General features: G+C 39.1%; 1 protein-coding gene across 20 annotated transcripts in view; it reads left to right on the top strand.

Annotated features, from left to right (window-relative positions):
• Positions 1 to 24,407, top strand: part of CLASP2 (cytoplasmic linker associated protein 2) — a 146,712-nt gene that overhangs the window by 29,463 nt on the left and 92,842 nt on the right. For 19 of the 20 annotated variants that reach the window (XM_086468350.1, XM_086468340.1, XM_086468357.1 and 16 more), the window contains exons 4-7: positions 423 to 514; positions 830 to 905; positions 2,395 to 2,492; positions 9,885 to 9,955. In XM_086468350.1, coding sequence (XP_086324476.1) covers positions 423 to 514; positions 830 to 905; positions 2,395 to 2,492; positions 9,885 to 9,955 — 337 coding nt within the window. The remainder of the gene's footprint in view (positions 1 to 422; positions 515 to 829; positions 906 to 2,394; positions 2,493 to 9,884; positions 9,956 to 24,407) is intronic. The other variant, XM_086468341.1, reaches the window with a different exon arrangement.

Below are 24,407 nucleotides of genomic sequence, written 5' to 3'. Positions count from 1 at the left end.
TAGGGGAGAAGTGGACAGCAGGAGTATAGATAAGGACGAGCTAAAATGCATGAGAGGAGATTTTGGCAGGGAAACAGAATATGAAGCAAAAAGAATATAGCAACTTCTGCTTGAGTCAGTAGTTTGTTAATGTTTGGTCTGCATGTGTTGACTGTAACAATTCTGTATGTTTTTAAAAGCTGTTTCTCAAACAATAAACTACTCGGCTAGATTTCTAAAGGATGTTTTTGGCATAGGAATAATCTGTGTTCCATACTGCGCGTTTTGTAACTTAATTTTGTCTGAGAAGTGCCTTTACTTTTCCAGTCGATCTGTCTTCTGTTATTTTTTTGCAACTGTTGTCAATGTAACTATAAAATATGGATAGAATTACATTGCATTGTGCTCCTTGTAATCAAAGACCATTATTTCTGTTTTTATAGTACATTTGGGAACGCCTTGCTGTTGGTTTTAAACACAAGAATTACCGATCCCGAGAAGGAGTGTGTTTGTGTCTTATTGCTACCTTAAACATGTAAGCTTTTTGTTTCTATGGAGACATAGTGGTTCTGTCCTCCTTCTGAATGTTGTTTCTCTCTGAAACTAATACTTTAGGAAGTCTGATTCAATTAAATTAATACATGGGAAAAATCAAACAACTTGTGAGCTTTCTGAAAGACTAACTAAAGGTATAGTGGTTTTGTGTTATTTAAAAGTAGACAAAGGACTAGTAAGAAAGAGATGGAGCTTGATTTAATGTAAGTTTGTGTATTATCAGTGCTAAGCTAAGAGTTTATTTCTGTATAATGTATTTTCTGTAAAAAAAAAAAAATATTTTTTTTTTTTTTAGTTATGGTGCACAACCACTAATCCTCAGCAAGTTGGTACCACATCTGTGTACAGTGTTTGGTGACTCAAATAGTCAGGTAAGGTTTTCATTACTTACTGGTGCTTCAACAACTATGCTTTGGCAGAGGAATGAAAGCAAAATAAATGTAGGCATTTAAGAAAAGCCTATAGGCTTGCCTGTATGCAACAGATTGTTATTTTCTACCGTGAGAAACAATAAACCCATTTATTGTCTTCTGAATCAGTCCATCCATGGGAAGATGACAGTAGAGTTGCAAAGGCAGCAGTGTTGTGATGTACTGACCCCTTTAGTTTTGCCTTCAGAAGTTGAAACAACTGGAAACAGTTGTTTCTTATAAAGCATATTGAAAGAAAAGGGGGGGAAAAAATATTATTAGAGAGAGTTGCCTCTGGAAGGACCCCCTGCATGAGATGTGTAATAGCCTGCCAAATTTGCTAAAGATAACATTATCATGTGTAGTAATTTCTTAAATGGGTTCCAAATGGCATTGGAGCACCTGCAAGGACAGTGGTTAAAACAAGTTAATTAAGCAAAACCATCTGCAGGGAAAATAAAGTTGTAGTTCATAATGGTGACATCTGAACTTCATAGAACTTTCAAATGGAAATGGGCAAGATCTCTCTTAATTTATCTGAAGTTCGGTCTGAGAGAAAAGACTTAAGAATACAATAAGGAAGACGGTAACATTGGTAGGAGACAGGCAAATAAACAGGATAGGTCTTTATGCTTATTTTCTGGGTTCAGCAAAGTCCTTGTCTCCTCTCTATAGTTTCGCATTGTTCTATTCTAAAGTCTGTTAAGAATTTGTCTTGTTTGTTAATCATTAGTAAAGAAGTAGTTTGTGTCTTGATAGAGTAGTTGGGGGTTTAGTTCGAATAGTTACAAAGAACAATACTAAAGTCATTCCAGTAATTCTTTATAGAGAATAATGGCATTTACTAACATGCATTTTTGGCATTTATTGTGATGACTATGGTTTAAAAATTTTAAAGAGGCACTCCATCTCCTTGCTTTAACTGTTCTTTCCCCTTTCCCTGTCTTGTCTTGCTCCCTTTCTTGTGCTTATGTGATGCCACTTAATATCTGTTGAAGGAAGTAGAGAAGACGCTGACCACTTTGGCCCACTCCTGTGGGCAGTCAGGCCCTTAGCTTTCCAGAAGGGCCCCACTGTGTCTAGAGCCAGATTAAAGCAAGATGAAGTGTCAAGACTGAGTGCAGGGACTAACTTTGGGAAGTACTGTCTACTGTGATAGAGTCCTAAATAAAGTACATTTTTTCCACAAATATTCTTATGTTGATCCCAGAAATTCCCGCTAGAGCTGTTATTTCTAGGCTTTTCATTCACCATCTGGAGATGCTCTAACTTGGAACAAATACCATCTTGAAATAAGTTTTATTTCCTTTTTCTTCCATCCTCACTATTTTAGCTGTTTTGTGAATTGAGTTGGCAATGTGGGTTGATAGAAACTGGACGATTAGTGGGATGTCAGCAAATGTTTTGGTTTCTGTAACCCTGAAATTAACAGTTTAAACTGCATTCACAGGTGAGAGATGCTGCCATACTAGCCATTGTAGAGGTTTATAGACACGTGGGAGAGAAAGTACGAATAGATCTTACGAAGAGAGGAATTCCTCCTGGAAGGTGAGTTAGCTGTTTGGATTTTGTAATCCTGAGCCATTCTGTGTTACTGTTCTTTATAAGAACTTTAATCTCCCTAAAAACTTTGTATTAACATTACTACCATTTTTATTTTAACTTCTGGTTAGTTTTGGTTCTGTTGTGATGTTACTAGTGTTCCTGACTTTCTTTTGCTGTTGGCTTTTGTGCTTGGAAGACATACAGGTGTATGATGAAAAGCAGCCTTACATTCACCAGTTAAAACCCTCGTTAAGAGAAGCTGAGAGCTGGACAGTAGTAGAAAAATGTTTCAAAATTAAGCAAATACATACTGAGTGCCTGAGGAAATAGTTAGAAAATACTTGCATATATACACCCTGTTCCTTATTCTAGAGTTGCTGTACGGCCTCAAGTGTAGAGGAGTCTCAACGGAAGCACTTAAATCAATACTTTTCATGTGTTGTGCGTGTGTGAGAGAACAAATGTGTGTACATGTGTGAGTGTGCAATGAAAGCATGGCAAATCAACAAGCTGCTACTTTGATAGTTACAATGGAAATATTGTCCTGTCTTGCTTCTTGCTGTTTACAGAAGACCAGTCCTTTCCGCTGTGGATGTTTGCTTATGGGCTACAGTTGGATGAGAGAGAGGTGCTTTTCAAAGTAACTACTTCCCAGTTCTGGAGTTGTGATTCTGGGGTTCAGTGGGAGAGGAATATTCAGAAGGAGTGTTCCTTGGTCTAACTGTTACACATACCTCACAGGACACTGGATGTTTCTTGCAAAGGGTGCAAGGAAGTTTTGAAAATGGGTACTTCATTGGGCCTTTCTCTTTCTGATCAGCAATTCCAATCTTTAAAGACTGGTCTGCGTTGTATGTAGATTAGTTTATATGAAATAAAGGTAGCTACTGTATTGTGGCTACCTTGGTAAGGATTTGTTTAATTAGGAAAGCTAGACAGAGCTTGAAATTGTATTCAGCGGGAAAGACTGTTTATACAATAAAATCTTTCAAATTCCTTATTAAAACCACTTACACTTCTTAAAATATGTTAACCTCTTATCAATTAACGTGTCACTTTACTCTGAGTCTTTGTCTCACTTCTGAATTTTGACAAAGCTGAATATGTCTACTACATCAGAGAGAATATCAGAATGGACACTGTGCCTCCTCAGACTCTTCTAAAAAGCTATTAGCACTGGTTTTTAATGGTGATTTGTAGAGTATCGAAATAGCGTAGGAGAAATGGTATTGAATTTGTTTCACATTCCACGCAGAGTTCCTGTTTGGACAAAAGCTTACCCTGCCTGTGGGAATGAGAAGCTGTACACACTTTCTTCTGTTTAATGGCTGTCACAGTTTTAGACTGTTAAACTTTTGTGGTAACCATATAATCTCTTAAGCCGTATTATTACTACAGTTCCAAAAATTGAGTTTCATAGCGGATAACTGGAACATACCAGAGAAGATCCATCCTTCTTGCGTTAAGATAGAGTCTTAGATATCTTTTGGAACAGACAATAAGGGCAAAAGAGTGGAGTTAACCACAGCTTTGTTTGTATGATGAATGTTTGGTCTCACCGTAACTGTAGGGTCTGCACTCATCCTGTTCACATTTCATGTGATACAAGCTGAGTAAAGCTTGGGAACCAGATAGGATTAAACACCATAGGAGCTTTGTATCCTCAGGGCAATCGACAGCTTCTAATTTAGTTGCAATAGGTGCCAAACTGTTATTTCTACTGTCTGAATCAGTTGAATACAAATTTCCCCCTGATCTGAAAGCAGGCATAGCTGTACCATTTGCATTTACATAAAGAAGCATTATAATTCATATATATAAAATATAATATATATACTTCATATAACATATACAACACTGCTTGGTGCCTGTTAAATGGATTGCTGTCACTGAATCACTGCAGTTTTGCACCTGGCAGTCAAGGCTAGTGTAAAATAATACATGAGCAGAGTCTCAGTGCTGTGTCCTCTGCAGTAGTTGGGATGGAGGGGGGGTAGTTACGATTTGAGTTGAGCATGAGGCTGCTAGTCTCTGTCCTATCCTTCACTGACAGAAAGCAGAGTTAACGTCTCTTCTTACTCCTTCACACCAGTAACAAGACGATTGACATAGCTCAGGAAAGACAGATTAGCTCTATGGTAGCTCAGAGTGTTGTTCCTTCAGAGGCAAACCTAATGTAAGATGTTTCTCCTGCTGCAGCACTTGCCAGAAGTTTTCCCTTCGCTTAGATGCATTAGAATTTTCATGTGGTTATGCAGGAGCTGTGATCTGTGGAAAAAAACCTGTGATGTAGCGTATCATCTTATTATTGTTTTGAGGGGAATTTGTATTCAAATTTGTGTGTCTGGGTAGGTTTTAAGGGTTTTAAGTATTACAGATAATCTGTAGTTCAGACATGGCTGCTTTCAGTTATTTAGTTCAGCCTTGAAGAACTGCATTGCAGCTCCTTCACTGTATGACAGTGCATTAAAAATCATGTGTAAGCATAAATATTAACAGAAAACCCTATTACTTCAGTATTTGGTGCACACACGGCTTAATAGAATGTAGGCTTGTTTAGTTTACATAACAAATTACACATTGGAAATCTGTGTGTTGCTGCTTGAATGCACTCTGCCCTAAAGCACTGAAAATAAGAGCTCATGTCTGCTGAAAGGAAGGCAGGAAAGTTAATCAAGCATTGTTTTGAGAAATTGTTCAACTTCCTTGAATATGCAAATGGTGTATACATGTTGTGTCTGTATAAAGCCAAATGTACTTAGTGATTTAATGATAGTAGGCTTAAAAGGTTTTGTAATCTGCACCTGGTAGGTTTGCCTTTTGTGGAAAATACTGGATTTTCTAAAGAAGGCTATTAGACCTGTTGAAGTCTAGGTGGTTAATAAAAGAAGATGAGATCTTACTTTTGTAGGTCAACTCTACTTGCTACTACCGTATTTTTCTTGAATGCATCTTATTCTTTATGGAGATTAGGTTATGAATGTTTATAAATAAAATCAGTGAGTTCCTCTTTGTTATTTTTCAATTTGCAAATGTCAGAAGAATATTGTGCTTTTTGACGGAAGGACATTCCTTTTTCAGAAAAAAAAAAACAACACCAGTGTCAAGTCAGTGGTTGGAAATTTGGATGATGTTTCCCTTTTGTTAAAGTTGCTGCCAAAGAGGTTTGACAGTCTTTGGTATCGGGCCTGTAATATTAGTGTTAATACATCTGTGAATACTGAAAATGGATGCTATATTTTTTTGTTCTGAGTGCCAAGAATAGTGAACAGATTTTGTTCTGTATGGGCCAAATTGAATTTGTTACAGTATGGAATCTGTGTGTCTGGTCTTCCCTGAATGGAAGTAGTAGTATATGTGGCTCTGGGTAGCAGTTGCTTATTCTATGTGTTAGAAGGTTTTTTAAGATCTTTCAGGAAGTCATCTAGCAACTTTTGCCACCATTACTTGAGAAACATAAATGTATAAACCCAGTTATTTGTTTAGTTCTTAGTCTAGGGCCACAACTTCATATCCTGAAATGTTAAAGCATTTTGCAGTATGCATTTCTGAATACTGCATTTTATGTGGTATGCATGTTCTACTTATCTGTCTAGTTCATGTTGTAGATGAGGTCCATCTGTGTCCAGATGCAGACACATGTCTATGCAAGGTCCTTTCTTCTTTTTTGGAAGGGGGAAGTAAGGAGAAATAAGTGCAGGTTTTCGGACGGGCCATTTCCTGCTTTAGACTCGGTTTGGACATGAAAACAGACTACTTGCCACCTTTCTTCTTCTTCATCCTCCTGCTATTGACAAGGGGAGTGGTGCTTTTTTACCTCTTCAGCACAAAGTCCAAACTTTTAGATGTACTACTCTGCCTGTCATGCAAACAGTTGAACTCCATCAAGCATGGTCATAAATAACGGCTTTTCAGTTTAGAAGTATAGTACGTGTTCTTTGCTTGCATCTGCATTTCCATAACTGTGCATGTCTGCTCAAGCTGTCTTAGAACAGTACGTATTCATCTCATTGAACGTGATCGCCGTAATATGTTAATCCTTTGATAGAGATGGTCACCTACCATAGGAGAGGGTTTAGCAGGTTGCCAGGAACCCCCATTTAAAGGGCTACAGCCTCATACTTAGTTCACTGGGATGGCAACAATCATCCAGTCCAGGCAGAAGTGGCTGCTGTCCTGAATGTGTGTTTTTCGTCGATGGGGATTTTTCCTTCTGTGTATGAAGTTGCAGAAGATCTGTCTGTGCCTTTTTGGAGAAAGAAGATAGTATTTCTGTTCACTGGTGACATAGTATTTCTACTGACTGATGACTTCACTGAGTGATTATGCATGTCATATCCAGACACGAGCTCACAGATATGAGATAAAGGAGTAAGAACGCTGCTCTTCTCAAAGAACGCTCCTCATTGCTGCTGATGGTGAAACCAGTCTTCACCCAGCCCTGTAAACTTTCTTGGATTTCACTTGGCCAGGCTCTCTTTTGCCAGGAGCTGAACTCCTGTAAAGATTCTTAAATGGTCATGGTTTCAATAACTTCAGAGACCTTAGCCCAAACTGCCTTGCTGCCTGTGGCTGTATGAAGGAATGTGAGAAGTGGAGATGGTATAGCATGAAGAGCTAGGTAGGAGGAGAGTTTTTGCAAAAGAGGAGTTAGAGTTCCTGTAAGGTGTACTAAAGAGAGGGTTGGATCTACAGTTGTGCTTGACCATTTTGTTAGCTGTGTTTTACTGGATTTTTTTAAATTATGACAAAGTACCATAGAGCGTCAAAAAGGCAGTTTTTGAAAGCTTTAGGAGTGGCAGTACTGTGGTGTTCTCCAGCCTGCACCACTGACTACAGAGCATCCAGTGCTGACAAACACATTTTTTAATGTTCATAGTGAATACTTCAAGAGCTATTTTGCCCAGAGTGAGAGGCAATGTATGTATTATTATAATGTATTTATGAGGCAGCATTTCTGTTTTCTGTTTAAAACGCTCAGGAAAGCATTTCTGACAACGAAGTTCAGAAAAGCAGAAGTTTTTCTCCTTTTGAATTCTCTAAAATATGTGTGCCAAATGCATAACATCAGCCTAACAGGATATAAAAATTAAAGTGAAATTTTAAAGGAAACCTGTAATCTCTCCAGTCTTCATGTTCAGTTTCTCTCAGGATAACAGTACCAGCCTCTTGGATGTAGTGTGAAGTCCTCCTCATTAACTAGGTGAACTGTTAATGCAGTGTTTAGCCTGGAATCCAGCAGCGTTGAGGTGAACTCATAATCACTGGTAAACAGTAAAAATATTTCCTATGGTACATATAAAGCGAATGCTTAACTTTTACGAAACCAAGATGGCATAGTGCATTACTATGTGTATTGATTCTTGGGTGAATGTTTTACTTTGTATATTTGAAAGCACGTAGCATGTTAATGGAGTTCCATATGGCATTAGTAAATGCATTTCATAGAGTAACTGTAGTTTCACTATGCAAAAAAAAACCCAAACCTATTTCAGTATAAATTGCCTTTGGTTTGCAAATTGGCCTTTCCATTATAAGAATGAGGCTTAATATTAAGGCAGTGTAGTCTGACACTTGTGAATTTCTGCCGTTTCAGACATTTTAGTGTGGCTGCAACAGTTGTAAATGCAATGGTGGCACAAAAGGGTGAGGATAATAGGTGCCAGAGAGAAGACTGACAAGTACTTTAGGGGAAGATTAGGCAAGCAACCTACTGAACTACATACAGTTTTGAGATAAGTTGAGGTAGTAGAATAACTGCTGGTTTGTGTTATGGGTTACTGACTTAAATGATTAAGGGTTTTTTTTTTGTTTTGTTTTTTTAGGTGCTTGCAATCTGTGTAGTTCTTGTGCGCCTGTTGAGTCCAGGACAAACCTGCTCTGTAGCAGATTGCTTTGAAGTATTTGGAAAGTAAAAATAATGTATTGTGAGAGTCCTAAAACATTAGAAAGTGCATAGGGGCGGGGGAGGCTCAGGCTTTTTATGCTGTTGTCTGGCTGTGTTTCATGATTTTATCACATTATTCATTATTAGATAAATGAGGTAACAGTGAATGAAAGGGTATGCAGTGTGCCAGAGAAGACTGTGCACAGCCTCTCTACATGGATCATTGAGTAAGAGTAGTGTGTGCATAAGGAAATACTGAACTTAAATCTTTGTGTGTCCTTGACTTTGCTCATTTATGTAAGAGTTTTCATACCCAAGTGCTGTTCCTACTCATTTTTCTTGTTTTGCCTTAAAATAGTTTGGATTTTGAGTTGTAAACAGAGCCTTTCAGTATTTGCTCTTTTAGCAAATTTTGAATAGGGTGATGTAGTCTCTAGTACTGGTAATGTAGCGGAACTGTACCTGCTTGGAGAGTTGCAGACTGTCCTGTGATTTGTAGTTCATAACTCTGTGCATTTAAGGGCAGGATTCAGTCCTGCTAGTCTTGTAGCTAAAAATTCCCATGTATGTTGGATATTACCTTATTCTGAGTGGTCTAAAATGTAAGAAAAGGCTTTGGAGAAATGTAAGAAAAGGCTTTGGAGAAATGTAAGAAAAGGCTTTGGAGAAATGTAAGAAAAGGTTCTCAATTGTTTGCAGCTGAACAGTGTGTTATGTCAGTACAAACGTATTGCTAGTGTGTGGGTCACATTTTTTTCTGAGATGCTTCCATTGCTTTTACTGAGTTTTCTGCAGAAGTGTTGAGAAATGGCTGTTGAAGTGTTTTGCCAGCTTTCTTCTTCAGTAGCATTTTCTACCTTGTGGGACTAGATTGCAAATATAGTTTTTTGGGGTGGTTTGTTTTTTCTTTTGATATTTACACGTAGTCAAGCACTTGCAATGTGTTTTCTGTTGTAAGAGTTTAAATCAGTGGTGTGTGTATTGAACATAACTAAAGTGTTTAGTGTACCTGAAGTTTAGAAAAAAGCATTTACTTTTTTTTTTCTGTGGAAGTGCTAACTACAACAAAAGTATTTTCGTAACAAAACAGGAAATTTTGAGGAAAATTACTAGTTGTCTCAGAACAAATGAAATAGTAATCACTATTTTCACCCACACAAACATTTCATAGTTCAAATTGTTGCTTTTAGTGTTGTGTATGGAGTAATATCACAGTCCTCTGAACTCAAAACATGCTATTACTGAACCTGAACTTTAGAATTTTAGTCATTTTTAATAATGCTAATAATGATGCTCAGTTTTGTCCTATGCTAAGTTGACTTAGTATTTCAGTGCATTTGTGTGAAGATGCTCGACTAACTTAAGAGGAGTCCATTAGGAATTGTTTCTTGGTAGTCTTAATCCCTTGTGTTACTGCTATATATATGATGATAAAGTGGTTTCTGGTTTTGCTGGTAACTTGGGGGATTTCAGAGATGTAAAAAATATTTTGTTGTTGTCCTTTACAGGTTGCAAACAATATTTGCAAAATTTGATGAAGTAAGAAACTCTGGAAATATGATTTTAAGTAGCATCAGTGGTGAGTATGAAAGATCATATATTTATAATCAGTTTTAGATTAATACAAGATAAATATTTAAATACTGGCAGTGTCAATGTGAGATGGATGACTAGAAACATGTAAATACTAAGAAAATGAGACCCTTAGTGAAACAAACTTACACTATATGACTGAAAGTGCTGGATTGCAGTCATAATACAATTGGAAAAGGTCTTGAAACTGCATGGAAACAAGCAATGAATCTTTAACATGTGTGCTCAGTAGAGGATACAAGAATGCTGCAAAGTATTAATGCATGGGGAAAAAGATCAGATGAATCTTTATTCTGTCTTAACAGTATGTTTCTTAAGGAAATGGTAATTTAGTGATGGATGTGTTTGATTTCTTAGTTAAAATGATGAATAATCGTTATAATACACGGAGTTTTGAGTTACAGAAATCGGTGACTGCTTAAATGTTGAAGCTGAGACTTATCTTTGCTGAGTTGGAGCTCTTTATTTTTGGTGTATTTTGTGAAAAGAAAACCTGTTGTGCAGAGAATCATTGTTTAGTACTGCATTATTGATACAGTATTTTGTAGTATGAAAGAGCAAAACCATCATTCTTTGTTAAAACTGTAAGGATAAAAACCAACTGTTACATAACAGCACAACAAGGGAGGTGTTGTGGCAGTGGCTTTAATATAGTTGTTTTTGAAAGCTTCATTGTCTGTCTTCTACAAGAAATCAGTAGACCTTGTTTTATAGGGAACGATCTTCTGGTGTTCATTTTCCTTTCAAAGCAGCTATGCTGATTGAAAGGGAGGCTCTGCTAGATCCAAAAAGTGTAACTGTGCAAGAGTAGAAATATTTTGATGAATGCATGTGACTTGTTCATGTACTCAAATATACCTCTTAATTTTAAATATTCTCACCCTTTTATTGTTAGCATGAAAACAGAAGAAACTGTAGGTCCAAAAGAATGTATTTTTACAGCCTTTTCCTTGAGGTAGGGTTTCTGCACTGCTTTCTGCTTTGAAATAAAATATTGCTATTCTTCAACACTTAAAGAATACAAAAATAGATTTGGAAGGATTAGTAGTATAAAACATAGTAATGTAGGGGGAAAATGTTCTGCTAAATGTTCTGTTAGATTGTAAATTTAGTCGTGGTAAACCATTATCTTTTGCATTTGAAGTTAATACTGCTGCTTAGGTTTGGGAGGCTCAAAGATGCATTTTTACATGTGTCTTTTCTGTTGGTAGCTCTCAGGAGAATGGAGAGTGTTACATGAGGGAATGTAAATGCATTGAAATAATTTAAATATAAATAAAAATATAGTTACAATATTGCTGGACTAGTTTACGTAGCACTTCTGAGTTGAAGAGTTGATTAAGTTTTTCTTTGAGCCATTTTTCTCATCTGTAAAATGCAGATACTGATTGATCTACAGCAGTATAAATGATTTATTTTGTCTTGTTGGTGGCAATTCCTATGCAAAAGTTACTGTGATTCTGTTTTGGTACCGTAGAGACAGAATCCCTTTAATATGTTGGTTTCACTGTTTTTGCTTGAACTTTATCTGTTGCATCCATCTAGATTTTTTTTTTTAATGTTACTGATAACATACTCTTCCATTGTTAGTGCTTTATCTTGGCTTTGTCCTTCCTTCTCTGAAGGACAACTTGCATTTACTGCCTGCATGTGTAGATTGAAAGTTATTGTTGAATTCCTGTAGCCTTGTTACTAATTTTTCTTTAGGAGCTTTATCAGATATCTCTGGGTAAAGGCCGGGTTTTAATGCTTAAATACATCTGTTGAGTGTTGAGGATTGTTTTAGTGCTTTGGATATTTTGGAGTAAGGTCTGGGAAGGTAGGGGGGGAATAGGGTTGTTTCCAAAGCAGGGGGCGGAAGGGGCAAAAAACTGTTCAACAGGCTTTAATGTAATTAGTCTGGCGCAGCCCTATAGTGGGCCTTTTTACCGGCAAAAGGAATGGCGGTTTGCCAGATTAGGTTACTCTCCCAAATAAGTTAACTGTACTGATGGAGATTCTCTTCAGTGCGTGATGGATAGGGAAGGGCTTGGTAATACAGCCAAGGAATGTGTCAGCTTCTTCATAGTCCTGAGTGACACTGCTGTGGTAGTAGATCTTTGCTGTGTTGACCTAGTTTCTGAGAATCCAGAGCTGTGACTTAGGATTCTTTTATCAAATAATACTGATGTCAGTTGTTCCGTCTCTATTCAGCATGGACTTAGGAGGGGGAAAAAAAATAAAAAACCAAACCAAAACCAAAAAACAAACAAACAAAAAAAACCCAACAAACCCTCAAAACTCACAGCTTTGAACAATCTGAATATAAGAATTTTTTCCATGGTATTTTAATAATATTAAAAAAAAAAAGTTTGTAGTAACATAATTAAACACATGACAAGTTTTAAAAACATTGTATTGGAATGCTTAGGTATGTGGGAGAAATACAGGGAGGGGAAGAAAAGATAGCATACCTGCAGTCTTACACATACTGGTAGATTTGGCATCATCTTATCCCTGTGACTGCGTTAGTGGACCTAGTGTGTGGGAAGTCCCTTTAGTCTTGTGTTACCATCTTCCTTTATTGAATCTGATCCCTGATGAAACCGTAAAGAGGAGGGCAACAAGTTACCATTAGAGACTGACGGATCTTCTTGGGGGGCGGACGAGATGAAAAGCGTATTGAGACAAGTGTGGATGGAATACTTGGGGCAGGAGGTAGCAAGGAGTTTCAAAAGCCAGGATGTGAGAAAGCACTGTGTCTAACACGGGCTGGGCAAGAGGCTTAGTGCTATTGCTTCATGGGGATGACTTACAGGCTTAAGTAATACTGCACTGCTAACTTGCCTCTCCAACTGACCTTCGATTTATTATATTTTTTAATTACTTTCCACCCTTCCCCCATCTTGCCTTGCCCTCAGATGTGGATAGTAAAGACAGACATAATTTCTTTAAGGTGAAGTATGTGAATGAATTGGGTGCTATGAAAATCTTGGCGTTTGTTTATATTCATAATGATGTTGTGTACTAAGAGAATCATATTGGGATAACTGCCTGTTAAGCAAAATCTTAGGCATGCTGCTAGTTTCGCCTTTTCACTCCAGCAGAGATGTATGTATCCCTGCAAACTGGAGAAGGTTCTTTAAAGCACCTCCCCATTTTTCAGCAAATGAATGCTCATTTCTATGGAAACAGAACTGGCAGCCAATCTCAAAGCTGCAAAAGCCCTTGTTTCTGCTGCCTGAGACTTGTAAATACTGTTTTCTCTAAGAGGATTTAAACAGACTCCTGTATCTGGTAGTAGTGTAAATTTTGAGACAGGGAATTAAAAGAAAAGCGGGGAAAATAATAATATTGAGCTCTCTACTTTGCCTCTTTCAGCAGCTTGTGATTTGAGCTGAATATAAATTGTAAATCTGTATTCAACCTGTGCAATTTTCCCATTTTGATGGTATGCCTCAGTAGCATTAGCTTTACAAACTCAAAATGTGGCAGGTAGGATACAGAGAGGTTAGTGTCATGGCTGTGGGGAGCTGTCATGGGTGATAAAGATGTTGTAAAAAAAAAAAAAGGGCAAATAAAAATTCATTAACACAAGTATTGCTCTGTGTTTCCACATTATGCTCTTGTTTTTTATTTCCCTTTGCTGTTTTCTTTTTGGAAATACAGTTACTATGGAGACAGTGACGACATACTCTGACAGAGCTCACCGGTGTGGCACAGCATGAATGGCTATAGTTTGGGAAATACAGAAACTGGTGATAGCTGCCATGAGTGTTTTACAGGGTTTTGAGCTACGTGTATTTTGCTTGCCCAGTGTGAATGGTCAGAATGTAGCTGCATTGTTTTAGAGTTCAGCTGTTATTCTTGATGGTTTATAATTTTAAACAGGAAAATTTCCTGACCAGTGAAGCATAACGGTCAGTTTAAGCCTGTTTGGAAGTAAAGGGCCTCAGCAGGCTGGTGCTTCCACTGTTTAAGGAACTTGCAGGAGCTTTTGGGTTGTCTTTAAGGGGAACTGTGCCCCAGTTCTGCAGATGCACTGCACAGCGCGGTGGGTGTTAGGGTCCTGTACCTGTCTGCCTTCCGAACTTCTCCGTAGGCAAGACAAAGTAAATGGGAAGGACTTCTTTTTAATCACTTTTATTGGACCGCACTCTTTCTATCTTCAGAATGTCACTTAAAACACTGATTTGGGAATAAACCGTGAAGAGAAGTTGAGGTTTAGGCCGGTTCTCACTCTCATTCCCATACCCCTGCAGAATGTCCTCCAGCGTCTGTAGCCTGCGCGCTTTAAAAAGCTGTTTCTGTTGAAGTTCTGAGGGGGCTTCCAAACAGTCTCGTCAAAGAGAACCTTTCTTCAAGGAGCCATCTTTCTGCTTCCTCGGGCTTCGCTGTATCTTATTTTTGGTGCCTTTCTCCCTCGCGGCATGCCTGCCCTGACGGAGGCGGCCCCGCCGTCCCCGCTCCGGCTCCTCCGGGGGAAAAGTCGCCCGACGGGCGTCACGGGTGGGCCTGCGCCCGGCCGGGCCCGCGGCGGCGGGGCGGGCTGGAGGGGACCCCGCGCGCACGTGACCGCCGCGGCGCGGGGCGGGGCGGAGCGCAGTAAAAGTCCCCGGTGGGACGGGGCCGGGCCAGGCGCGGCGGCGGGAGGCGCGGAGGGGCTTCCCGCGCGAGGCGGGACTGCTATTTTGAAGCGCGGCGGCGGCGGCTGTTGCGACAGGGAGCCGGCACCGCGGCACCACCGCGGCATGATGGCTGTGGGGGACGGTGAGTGCGCGCCCCCGGGGACCGGCGCTGCCCCGTCCCGCGGCTGGGGGGCCTGGGGGTGTGTGTGTGTGTGAGGCGGGGAGGGGGGGAGGGGGGGCTGCCAGGGGAACGGTGCCGCCGCGGCGAGGCGCGCGGGTCGGTGAAGGGCGCTCGGTGGCCAGAGGGGCCCGCCGGGGCCGGGTGATGCCCTCCGGTGAGGGGAAGGCGGGCCGTCCGCGCTGCCAGCCCCGCTCCTCTTCCGCCGGTGTGACTATACCGGGGCGGGCGGACGCCGTATGCCGCCGTGGTGAGCGCCCGCCGCTCGCGGGTGGTGCGTGCGGCTGGAGGGGACCGCGGGCACTGAGCGCAGCAGCTCCCGTCCTTTCCGAACCGTTAACCGGGCGCGGAGTCCTGGGGCGGGCCGCGGTCGTGGTGACAGCGCTGGCAGCTTCCGCCCCGCGTTTGTGTGCCGGCGCTCTGCTGGCCGCCCTTGCCTCCGTGGGGCTTGTGCCAGCCAGCTCCGGGAGATGAGGCGAAACGTACCGCTTTGTAAACAAGCGTGCCCTGTTTTGGGGAGAGATGTGTAGTAATTCAGTGTAGCCATCGAAGCAGCGCCTTTCTGGGGCTAGGAATTTGTGTTTAATAAGGACATGGGATGATAGTACACTTCCTTCACTGCATAGTGTATTGTTACACAAACCAATGGAAAGTAGGTCAGTAAAGCAATATAGACTATATTGTTGTCTTTTGATTAAAAACTGGACATATGTTTTATCTTTATCACATCTCTTGGTTTTGCATGACAGCCAGGTTCTTTGAGCTTAATAACTTCATGACTTTCTAGATATGTGTCATTATTTTCAGAGAAACTTGAGGAGTGTTCATTTGACTTGCAGCAAGTTTAGGAATGTAGTAGGAGAGCTGTGCTTTCACAAGTTATTTTGTGTATAGTTTTAAATAACAGGAAGGTGGTCTTATAAAGATCACGTACTTAGATTAAGGTGAATCTTTTATATGAATTTGCTAAAACATCAGTAGTAAGAGTCCTGACAAAGATCCTTTCTTAAGGCATCCTGAAATGTATGTTTTTTCACTGAGTTCCCTGTTATATTAGAGACCGAAAGAGATAATCAGTGTGACCAGAGCAGTGAAATTGGTAAGGAATTGGAAAAGGAAATTGGTAAGGAATTGGAAAAGGAAATTGGTAAGGAATTGGAAAAGGAAATTGGTGAGGAATTGGAAAAGGAAATTGGTGAGGAATTGGAAAAGGAAATTGGTGAGGAATTGGAAAAGGAAATTGGTAAGGAATTGGAAAAGGAAATTGGTAAGGAATTGGAAAAGGAAATGGAAAAGGCTGGACTGTATAGTTTAAAAAAAGTTTGGGGCAGTTCTCTGATGTTTATATTTTTGTTTGCATCTGCAAGATGCAAAGGAAGTCATGGGCTTTGTAGAACTGAACATGTACTAAGCTTTTTCTTGTTGAGATTCTTTGCTAGGAATGTTTTTCTTCATCTGTTTCCTTCCTGTGAAGCAACACAGTATTCCATGGTGTAAACATGGATTGTGGTAACTTGCAGATTAAAGACGCAAGTTCTAGCCTGTTAAGAAATATCTGTATTCCCTCGGCAAAGCCATAGGATTTTTGTGGTTCTGTAATGGTCGAGGTTTATAAAGTGAGGGTGGTTGTGGAGCTCTCTTCTGTATAATTTAATTCGTCATTAACAATGGCACTAAGAACAAAGTACTGTTCAGGCAGTCAGCTGACATTCTGTGTAGGAGCTTTGAGCAATAATGCCAGATACAATTAACAGTGTGTAGGATGATTATGTAGCTGTTGGTCTCTCAAAACTGCTGCTTACCACATTTACAAGGAATTCAGTCTAATGACGTTGTGTTATGAAACTGCTAGGGAAAACAGAACCTTAGTTACTATTAAGAAAACTTTTTTATCTTTTATCTGAATTTAATGTAGGTTTTGCCGTGGTCGTTTGCTTGGCAAGTACTGTGTACATCCTTCTAATATACGCAACGAGAAGAACAATCTGTTTTGATTCAGTAGCCTTTGAGAAATGACTTTTCTTGGTGAAATGTCACTTTGTTGTGGCCAGTATGTGTGTCTTAACTTATTATTTGTGAGACTCTGCTGACTTCTGGAAGGTGTTGTGCAGATATTCAGAGAACAGATTTTTTTTTTAATTTACTTTGTTTGGTTTGCTCACTCAATCAGCCTAGCTATGTTACAAAATTGCACAGAGTATGTTTGGAAATGCTATATAGAGGTGGTAGTTTCAACATTTTGTCTTGGAATTTTTTTCTTGAGCACAAGCAGGAATGTAAATAAAACGTGGTGCTTAACAGTTGAATCTTAATCTGATTTCTCAAGTAAAGATTAAAGGGAGGAGCTGGATTTTCAGTTTGCTCCCATGTAAACTGTCTCAAGCTCTCCAATCTTTTGTTGGAAGAATGTAGAGGGGGAAAAAAAAAACAGTACTGTGTTTGTGGCCCAGAAAACAACTGGACTGTTACTTCTACCGTACTGAATGCATGCCAGTGAGAAAGCATGCACTATCTCAGCCTTAAAGGCCTTTCACATATTTGTGTGAATTAAGGTCTGTGTTTGACCTGCAAGTTGTGTTCTGAGGCTGCTGAGGAAAACCAGTTAGGAACTGTTCCTCACTCTGGTTTTCTTGTTCCTTGGAGAGGATAATGCATTTCTGCTCTTATCCGTTGATAACCAGATTAGGGTGTTTAGGTTTAGGAGGTTACTAACAGAATCGCAGCACGACACATCGCGTTGTGTGTTCTCTTCAGGGTTTGTCATTCAGTGGCTTCGATCAGTGCTTTCTCACCTTGCTGTCAGTCTGTGCCATGCTATTTTGTTATTTCATAGGTAAGGGGCTGGCTTGCCCCTCGTTGAACAAGGTAATTAGAATAAGGACAAAATTACCTGCCTAAAACTATGAGGGGCCATGAAGGGAAGGTTAGACATAGGTTTTCTTAAGATGTACTAAACATGCTGCAGTACCAGACATAAGGTATTTGAGGGCTATCTAAAAGCATATAATCAGCTTTGTAAGAGGACATGCTTAGTATATACTAGTGCAACAAATGTGTGCACCAAGTATGCCATTTTGAGTCATTTTACAAATCAGATAAATCTACTTTATTAGTGGATTTTTATTTAAATGGCATACAATATAATGATGTTTCATGACTAAGCACTTGTCAGATTTCATATTATAAAGCATATGTGACTGCTTTATGAATAGGAATTATCCTTATATCTTAGCACATATGCATATCAAATTACAGGTTTTGTCTTCTTTCACAATACTTCATTAATATATGCATGGTCCTAGAGCACAGGAACAATTATCTTCCATTCCCTGATGTTCTTCTGAGGGAAAGCTGTCTTCTTAAGTCTTTAATCTGATTAGCAGTTTCTGTAAAATGTAGGTGCTGTACAGCTTTAATATTTTACTTTTGACTGCAAAAAAGATTGGATATATTAAAGGTAGAGAGGCTATAGTGATGTGTTAGACATTAGCCTGATTTTTTTTTAAAAAAATAATTGTAGTACATAGACAGTTCTGATGTGTATTTCTGATTTTCCTTTCCTCTGGTAGGAGGGAAGAGGCTTTTTAAACGAATACAGTCCTGTGAGTGATGGTAGTAATGCAATTACTGCATTGGCCTAGGAGTTGGGCAGGATGTAACTGTGGTGCTTTGTACTATTCGGAGCCGTTTCCTGGAAAAAAATTTATAGATAGTAGCAGAAGTTTGTTCTGGGGAATAGAAATGCATCACTTGTTCCCTTTTCTGTTCTTGTTTGGGCCTGTTTGTTTTTGACATGCTGACTGCACCTGCACTGGCTTCTTTCCCTGTAATTGCTCCGCACCCCTCCTCTTCTGGTGTTAGCAGTCGGTGGGCACATTGGTTTGGGAAACTGCTTTACTCACTGTGCTTGAGAGAGGAAGGACAGATACTGTGAGTTGGAATTCGATCACTGTTCTGAACCAAACCAGTGCAAAGCTTCTTTTCATGGTAAGGTCATATGCTACTCCCAGTGATTAACATAGATTCTGAGTAGTGTTTTGTCTATAAAGTGCACATACCGTTGCTAATAGCAGTAAAAGAGCAGTGGGACAGTGAAACAACTGAGTGGGAGAGGGAGGGAATGTGTAAACAAGCCAAAGCCTATATGAAAAGACAGAGTTTCTACCCAGAGAACGGATGAATACAGCAAGGCTCAATACTGATCTGAATAAAAAAAATAATTCAAGGAAGTAGTATGCAACTTAGAGCATTTCTTACTTAAAAACAGAGCTCCAAACTTACAACAGCCATAGTTATTGTCTCAAAACCAGCATAGATTCTGAGGTGATAACTGCACTTGATTTTTTTTTTTTATATTCTAGAATAATAACTACAAGTAACTTTTGTCTTCCTGTTTCAAAATGACATTTTTAAAGTGTCAAGGAACTTTTGATGTTCAGTTCTGGGGAACTTGTGGGTGGTGGTGGCGATGGTTGTTGTTTTCATTAAACGTGAGACACCAGTTCACTAAAAAGATGTTTAATCTGGCATCCAAAAGTGGTGGTTACTTTTAGAGTCCGTATCCACTTGTTTTTAAGAACAAGTTACATATGAAAAAAAAAAACCCTTTGGTGTTTCAGCTGATATCCTTATTTGTTTTGAAACATCTTTGATTATTGCAGACTATTGCTAATATTAAGGTGCTTTTTTCTTTTTTTTTAAAAAAAGGTGCGTTTCGAAACAAGCATTAGAATTGCCAGCAGCCCAAGGAGAAATGTAAAGTCTAGTAAGGATTTTCTTTGGCAGATGTTGCAAGACTCTTTCACATGACTAATTGGATATTTGCCTTGCAGGGTTAATTTTCATCTTTGTTATCTGTTAAGTAAGAGGAGTTTTTCCTTACTGTTATATGTTATTTTTGATAAAGATTTCCTGTAGTAAATACTGATGAGCAAGTAAGCTATAACTGGATCATTTCAGGTGTCTGAAATGTCTTCAGAGGTGAAGGTTGTGCTGTAGTATTCACCTGAATCAGAAATTCCACTCTGTATATTTATAAAAGTATCTTAGTTTTAAGGAGTTGTGGTTTTGTGCGTTCTTTACTTTCCCAGCTCCTTCATCAAAATAAGCTTTTGTAGCGACAGCAGGAAGGAGCAATGCTTAACTTGAAAGAGCCTTTTGAAAAGCAACTATGGCTGTAGATTGTTACAAGAAATAACTACAGTTTGAAACTCAAAAGGAGTTTCACAGCTGTATGGAGTACAGACAACATGATTTTTGTGGTTACTGGTTTAAAATTTCTCTGGTTACAGCTTTGCATGTATTTAATTGATGTGACAATTCTTCTCTTCAACTTGAGAAACACTTAAAAGCCCTCAAAATTATGGATAATTAGAGCCTGAGGAAAGGTGAGGAGAAGGAATGAAGATGTAGAACAAAGCTTTTAAGAGCCTGTAGAAGAAATTTACTTTCTTCAAATTAGATATTTTTGCTTTCATTAAATGTTGGGAGCTCCATGATGTTCTATGGCCAGCTAAGCAATTAATATAAGTAGATTTATATTTGACAAAGTATCTCTTTATCATTGCGGATTGTTTTATATGTTAAACTGATAAAAGTTCTTAGGTCAACCACCTTACACAATGTGAGGTTTGCTATTGAACTTAAAGGTTAAAAGCATTTCTATGTAGATTGTTTTTGTCTAAAATCTGTTAGTGGTGTTGGGTTGATTTTTGCAAACTATTTGGAAACACAAAGCAGTCAGTATGTATTACTTTGGGATTGGGTGGTGTTCTCACAAAAGAGGAAGAGAATGGCAGCTACTGAAGCTGCCTAGCTGTCTACCAGACACTTGAGATTTTCCAGAGCCGATGGGAGTTTTTTTAGCTTCTTATAAGAAGTCCAGTTTGAGGAGAGTCTGTCCTCTTAAAACTATGGGTTTTGTCACCCACAGTGAAGTTGCATCATGGAGAGTAAATTAAAGATAATTTGCAGTGATTTCTTAATCTTCACTTCTGAATATGTGAGGTAGAGAACAGGTTCATCAGTGAGCTCAGAGTGTTAACAACCACTTTCATTCTGTGCTGTGGTGTGCACGGTTTCATGTTCAGAGATTAGTATTATTTTCTAATTCTTGAACTACAGGGTTTTAAAGCAAATTTAGAAAAATAGATCTCTCTAGATCTTATCCGCTGTGTTTTCGTATTAAACTTTCTGCTTCTAGGATTTATGTTCTATTTGTGACTCTGCCTTGCTGTTTTAAATTTTCTACACACTATTTGAGTTTAAGACACAGAAATTGGCCATGCTAAAAAGTAATACGACTGTTTGCTACTAAAATAATTCTCTGATGATAGCAGTAAATTTGTCACTGCGGGCCTTTAATAGTAAATCACAATTTTAACTCGCTGCTTGTAAACCTTCTTATTGATATTATGATACCTATCACATGGCCCTTTGCAGTCATATATACATGTGATATGTGTTAAAGCTGAATGAACGTGGTCCTTAAGTCTGTCTCTGTTACCTTTGCTGTGATGTAATTGATAGTGTGAGAAATAAAATCATTAAACTATTTTAAGTGTTTCTCTGTGAATGAATTAAGCATTGGAAATGTCATGAATGGTTTCTGTGTCAATGGGTATCAGTTGTTTGATTGACTTAGCTGCAGATACGGAAATGATGGTCCTTTTTTCTAACTTTTCTGAACTTAAATACATTGATAATGCTAGTCATTATTGTAATTTACGAATAATGGATTCTAAATATAATGTGTTTTCATGTTACATATATTGGTTTTAAAACAGGTCATTAGATTCACTGAATAAAATACTGGTGTTATTGAGAGTGAATACTTCATGTACAAGCAAAGAAAATCAGCGAAGAAAGAAATAAAATGACTTCTGGAGCCTAAGTAATGAAGACAGTAATGAAACCAGGCCTACTGAGCAAAGACTAGCTGTTGAGTTACAGAATATTTTAAAGGTGACTAGTGGGGTTTATATTTCAAGAGGGCAACTTAAGCAACAGAGTGAAGTGTTAGGCTAAAAATGAGCTCTGAATTCAGAGAGGCCACAACAGTTAAATAAACCATAACTTTTGATACAAATGATGATTCTCTTTTGTGGCTCAAAGAATTACCAGGCATCAAGTAAGAATTCTTTTCAAGCCTTTAATTTTTTGGGGGGCATATTACTATTTTAAGTGAACTACCTAATGTCATTTCTGGATAGGGAGGCTTTCTGTGGGAGTACTTACTAATTTACCAGAGATCTTGATTGCTTCAGAGGTTACTGCCTTTGTCAGCTTTACTTCTGACATTTCATAGGAGAGCAAAACACCTGTGCGGAGGTAGGCATATTTTACTCTGTGCTAAACAGAGGATTATTCCCATCAGTTGCTGTGTTACAGCTACTGAGTCAACCTTTAATGTGTTTCAACTGACAGAAATTGTCAGTCTTAAATTTCTTCTGCAAAGCATGCCTGTGTCCTTTTGGCACTTTTTTTCCCTTCCTCTTGCCCCAAAGACATATTACTTGTTAATATTTCAGCACTGGACATAGTGCCTGTGGCCCAAACAGTGTGGCCTAAAGCAATAACATGGTACAAATGTCGAAGAACAAGAAGAGTGGGCATGCGCTTTTTTTTTTATCTTGCTGTTTAATCTTGAATCCTGTTCTAGGTGTTGGGTTGTCATGAGTTGTGGAGACCCTGGATATTTTTCTCTTCCCCCATTACTGATAAAATTGTGCTTAGGCATACTAGACTGATTCAGAAGGCTACTGGACGTGCCTGAGGAAAGCTGTAAATCAATTGAAAGTGACAATTTCTAAAGTACAGTAGTATTGGCTGCATCTCCTTTTCAGTGAGTTGCTCTGAGTAGCATTTGGGAAATGTGTAACAAAGCAAAGTTCAGTTCCAAGAGTTTAAAACTGACTAAAGGAATTTGTTAGTTATTTATTTTAAAAAATTTAGCTGGACTGAAGAAATAATTTTACGGATGTTACAAAAGGTAGAAAATAAAGCAGATGTGCAGAAATTGTCATCAACATTAACAGGTAAAAATGAGAAATTGATTTCCATGGGTTTAAAATAGATATTCCAGAACTAGAATTGGGATGAAGCTTTGCTTGTGAGCTAAATTAGCTCAGTTACTTATTCTGGTTTATTGCAGCTTTGTTTGAAACCTGCATTCAAATCTTGTCTTTCAGCCAGACAATAGTAAGATGAACTGCAAGAATAGCTTTGCTTTGGGGTCAGGAAAATACTACTGGACTATGTCATCTTTTTTTTTCCTGAATAAGATCTTTTCTGGATATATTCCTTCATGGAACTATTCAGGGAAATGCATAAATTATTAGTATCATTAGAATAAGCCTGTAAGAAATGTGGATAATTATTGTGGCAAGTGCCATTGCTGCTCCTAAATACTTCTTTTCTAAATGTCTCCCAGATCGAGTCTCTTCTTTCGAGTTTCCCTTTCTTCTCTTTTGCCTTATTCATTTAGATTCCTGTTAAAAAAATAACAAAACCAAACCAAAACAGAAGTCCCAAACCAACAACAAACCAGGACAAAACCCAAGCACATCTGGCATGAGCCTCTTTGAGTGCTGTGGCTGATCAATGGAATGTGGGAGAGCTGTACTCTGCTTTGCTTGTTGGAAGGTTAGGGGAGCTTTATCAAAATTTGAGATTGGATCAACAGCATAAATTTAGCTGATAAATATTTGCCTCATTCCTGTAACTGACTGCTGATCTGATCCCTGTGCTTGCTGCCTTTTAAATTCTTTTTAAAGACATTAGTCCACTGGAACTGCTTGAAAAAGTAGTGTATGTTTGGCTTTACAATTGGTTTTAGTACATTGGGGTTGTTTTGAACCAAGTTGTGTTATTTAGCTACTTTTGTCATTGGTATTTTTTATCCTCCACTGCCCACCCCATCAGATTACAGTGGGAAAGGAGTCTTTTGGTAAGAGTTTGAGTGTGCTGGTGAGCACCAGGATACATTGCACAGAACGTAAGAACCGTTTGCCGGCACTGAATCGTAGGTACAATTGCTTCCTCCAGGAATGCAAAGAGAAACAGGGGAGGTACCATGAAGTAAAGTTAAATCCATCAGTAAGTGGCTTCATGTTACTTCTGAAGAGCCATGCTCCATCATTGTGGGAAGCAGATTTTTGCTCTTGAACGAGATTTTTAGTGTCCTAATGGATCGAGATCCTTCTGCCTGCTGTGGCACAGGGACAATGCCCAGGGGTTATGCCTTTATGGTAGATCTAAAGCATGTTAGTGCAATTCAGCTGCCCAGACGTAGGCACCTAGTGCCAGTTGAGGTGCCTTGCAGTATCCACACTAGCCACAGGAAGCAAACAAGCCTGACGTGAGACCTGCGAGAGATCTGTGCCCTGCTGAATGTCAGCTGGTGGCCAGACAGGATACCCAGGACTGTCCAAACTGGTTTTAAATGACTGTGCTTAGGCAAATGAATCCTGTCCTTTGTGGCAGGACAAACAGATTCAGGCTGTATGGAATGCCTGATGTGTAGGGGATAAAGTGCTCACTAAGTGATGTGGGGCATTGGCTTGAAGTATGGATTAGAAGGATCAACTAACCTGATGCATCTGTAGTGCTTGCGGCTTCGTTTTCATGCTTGACAGAAACTGTTGTAGGCTGCA

Source organism: Leptosomus discolor, chromosome 7 (genome assembly GCF_034619465.1).
Source record: "Leptosomus discolor isolate bLepDis1 chromosome 7, bLepDis1.hap2, whole genome shotgun sequence".
NCBI lineage: Eukaryota > Metazoa > Chordata > Aves > Leptosomiformes > Leptosomidae > Leptosomus > Leptosomus discolor.
This window is presented reverse-complemented; position numbering and strand designations above follow the sequence as displayed.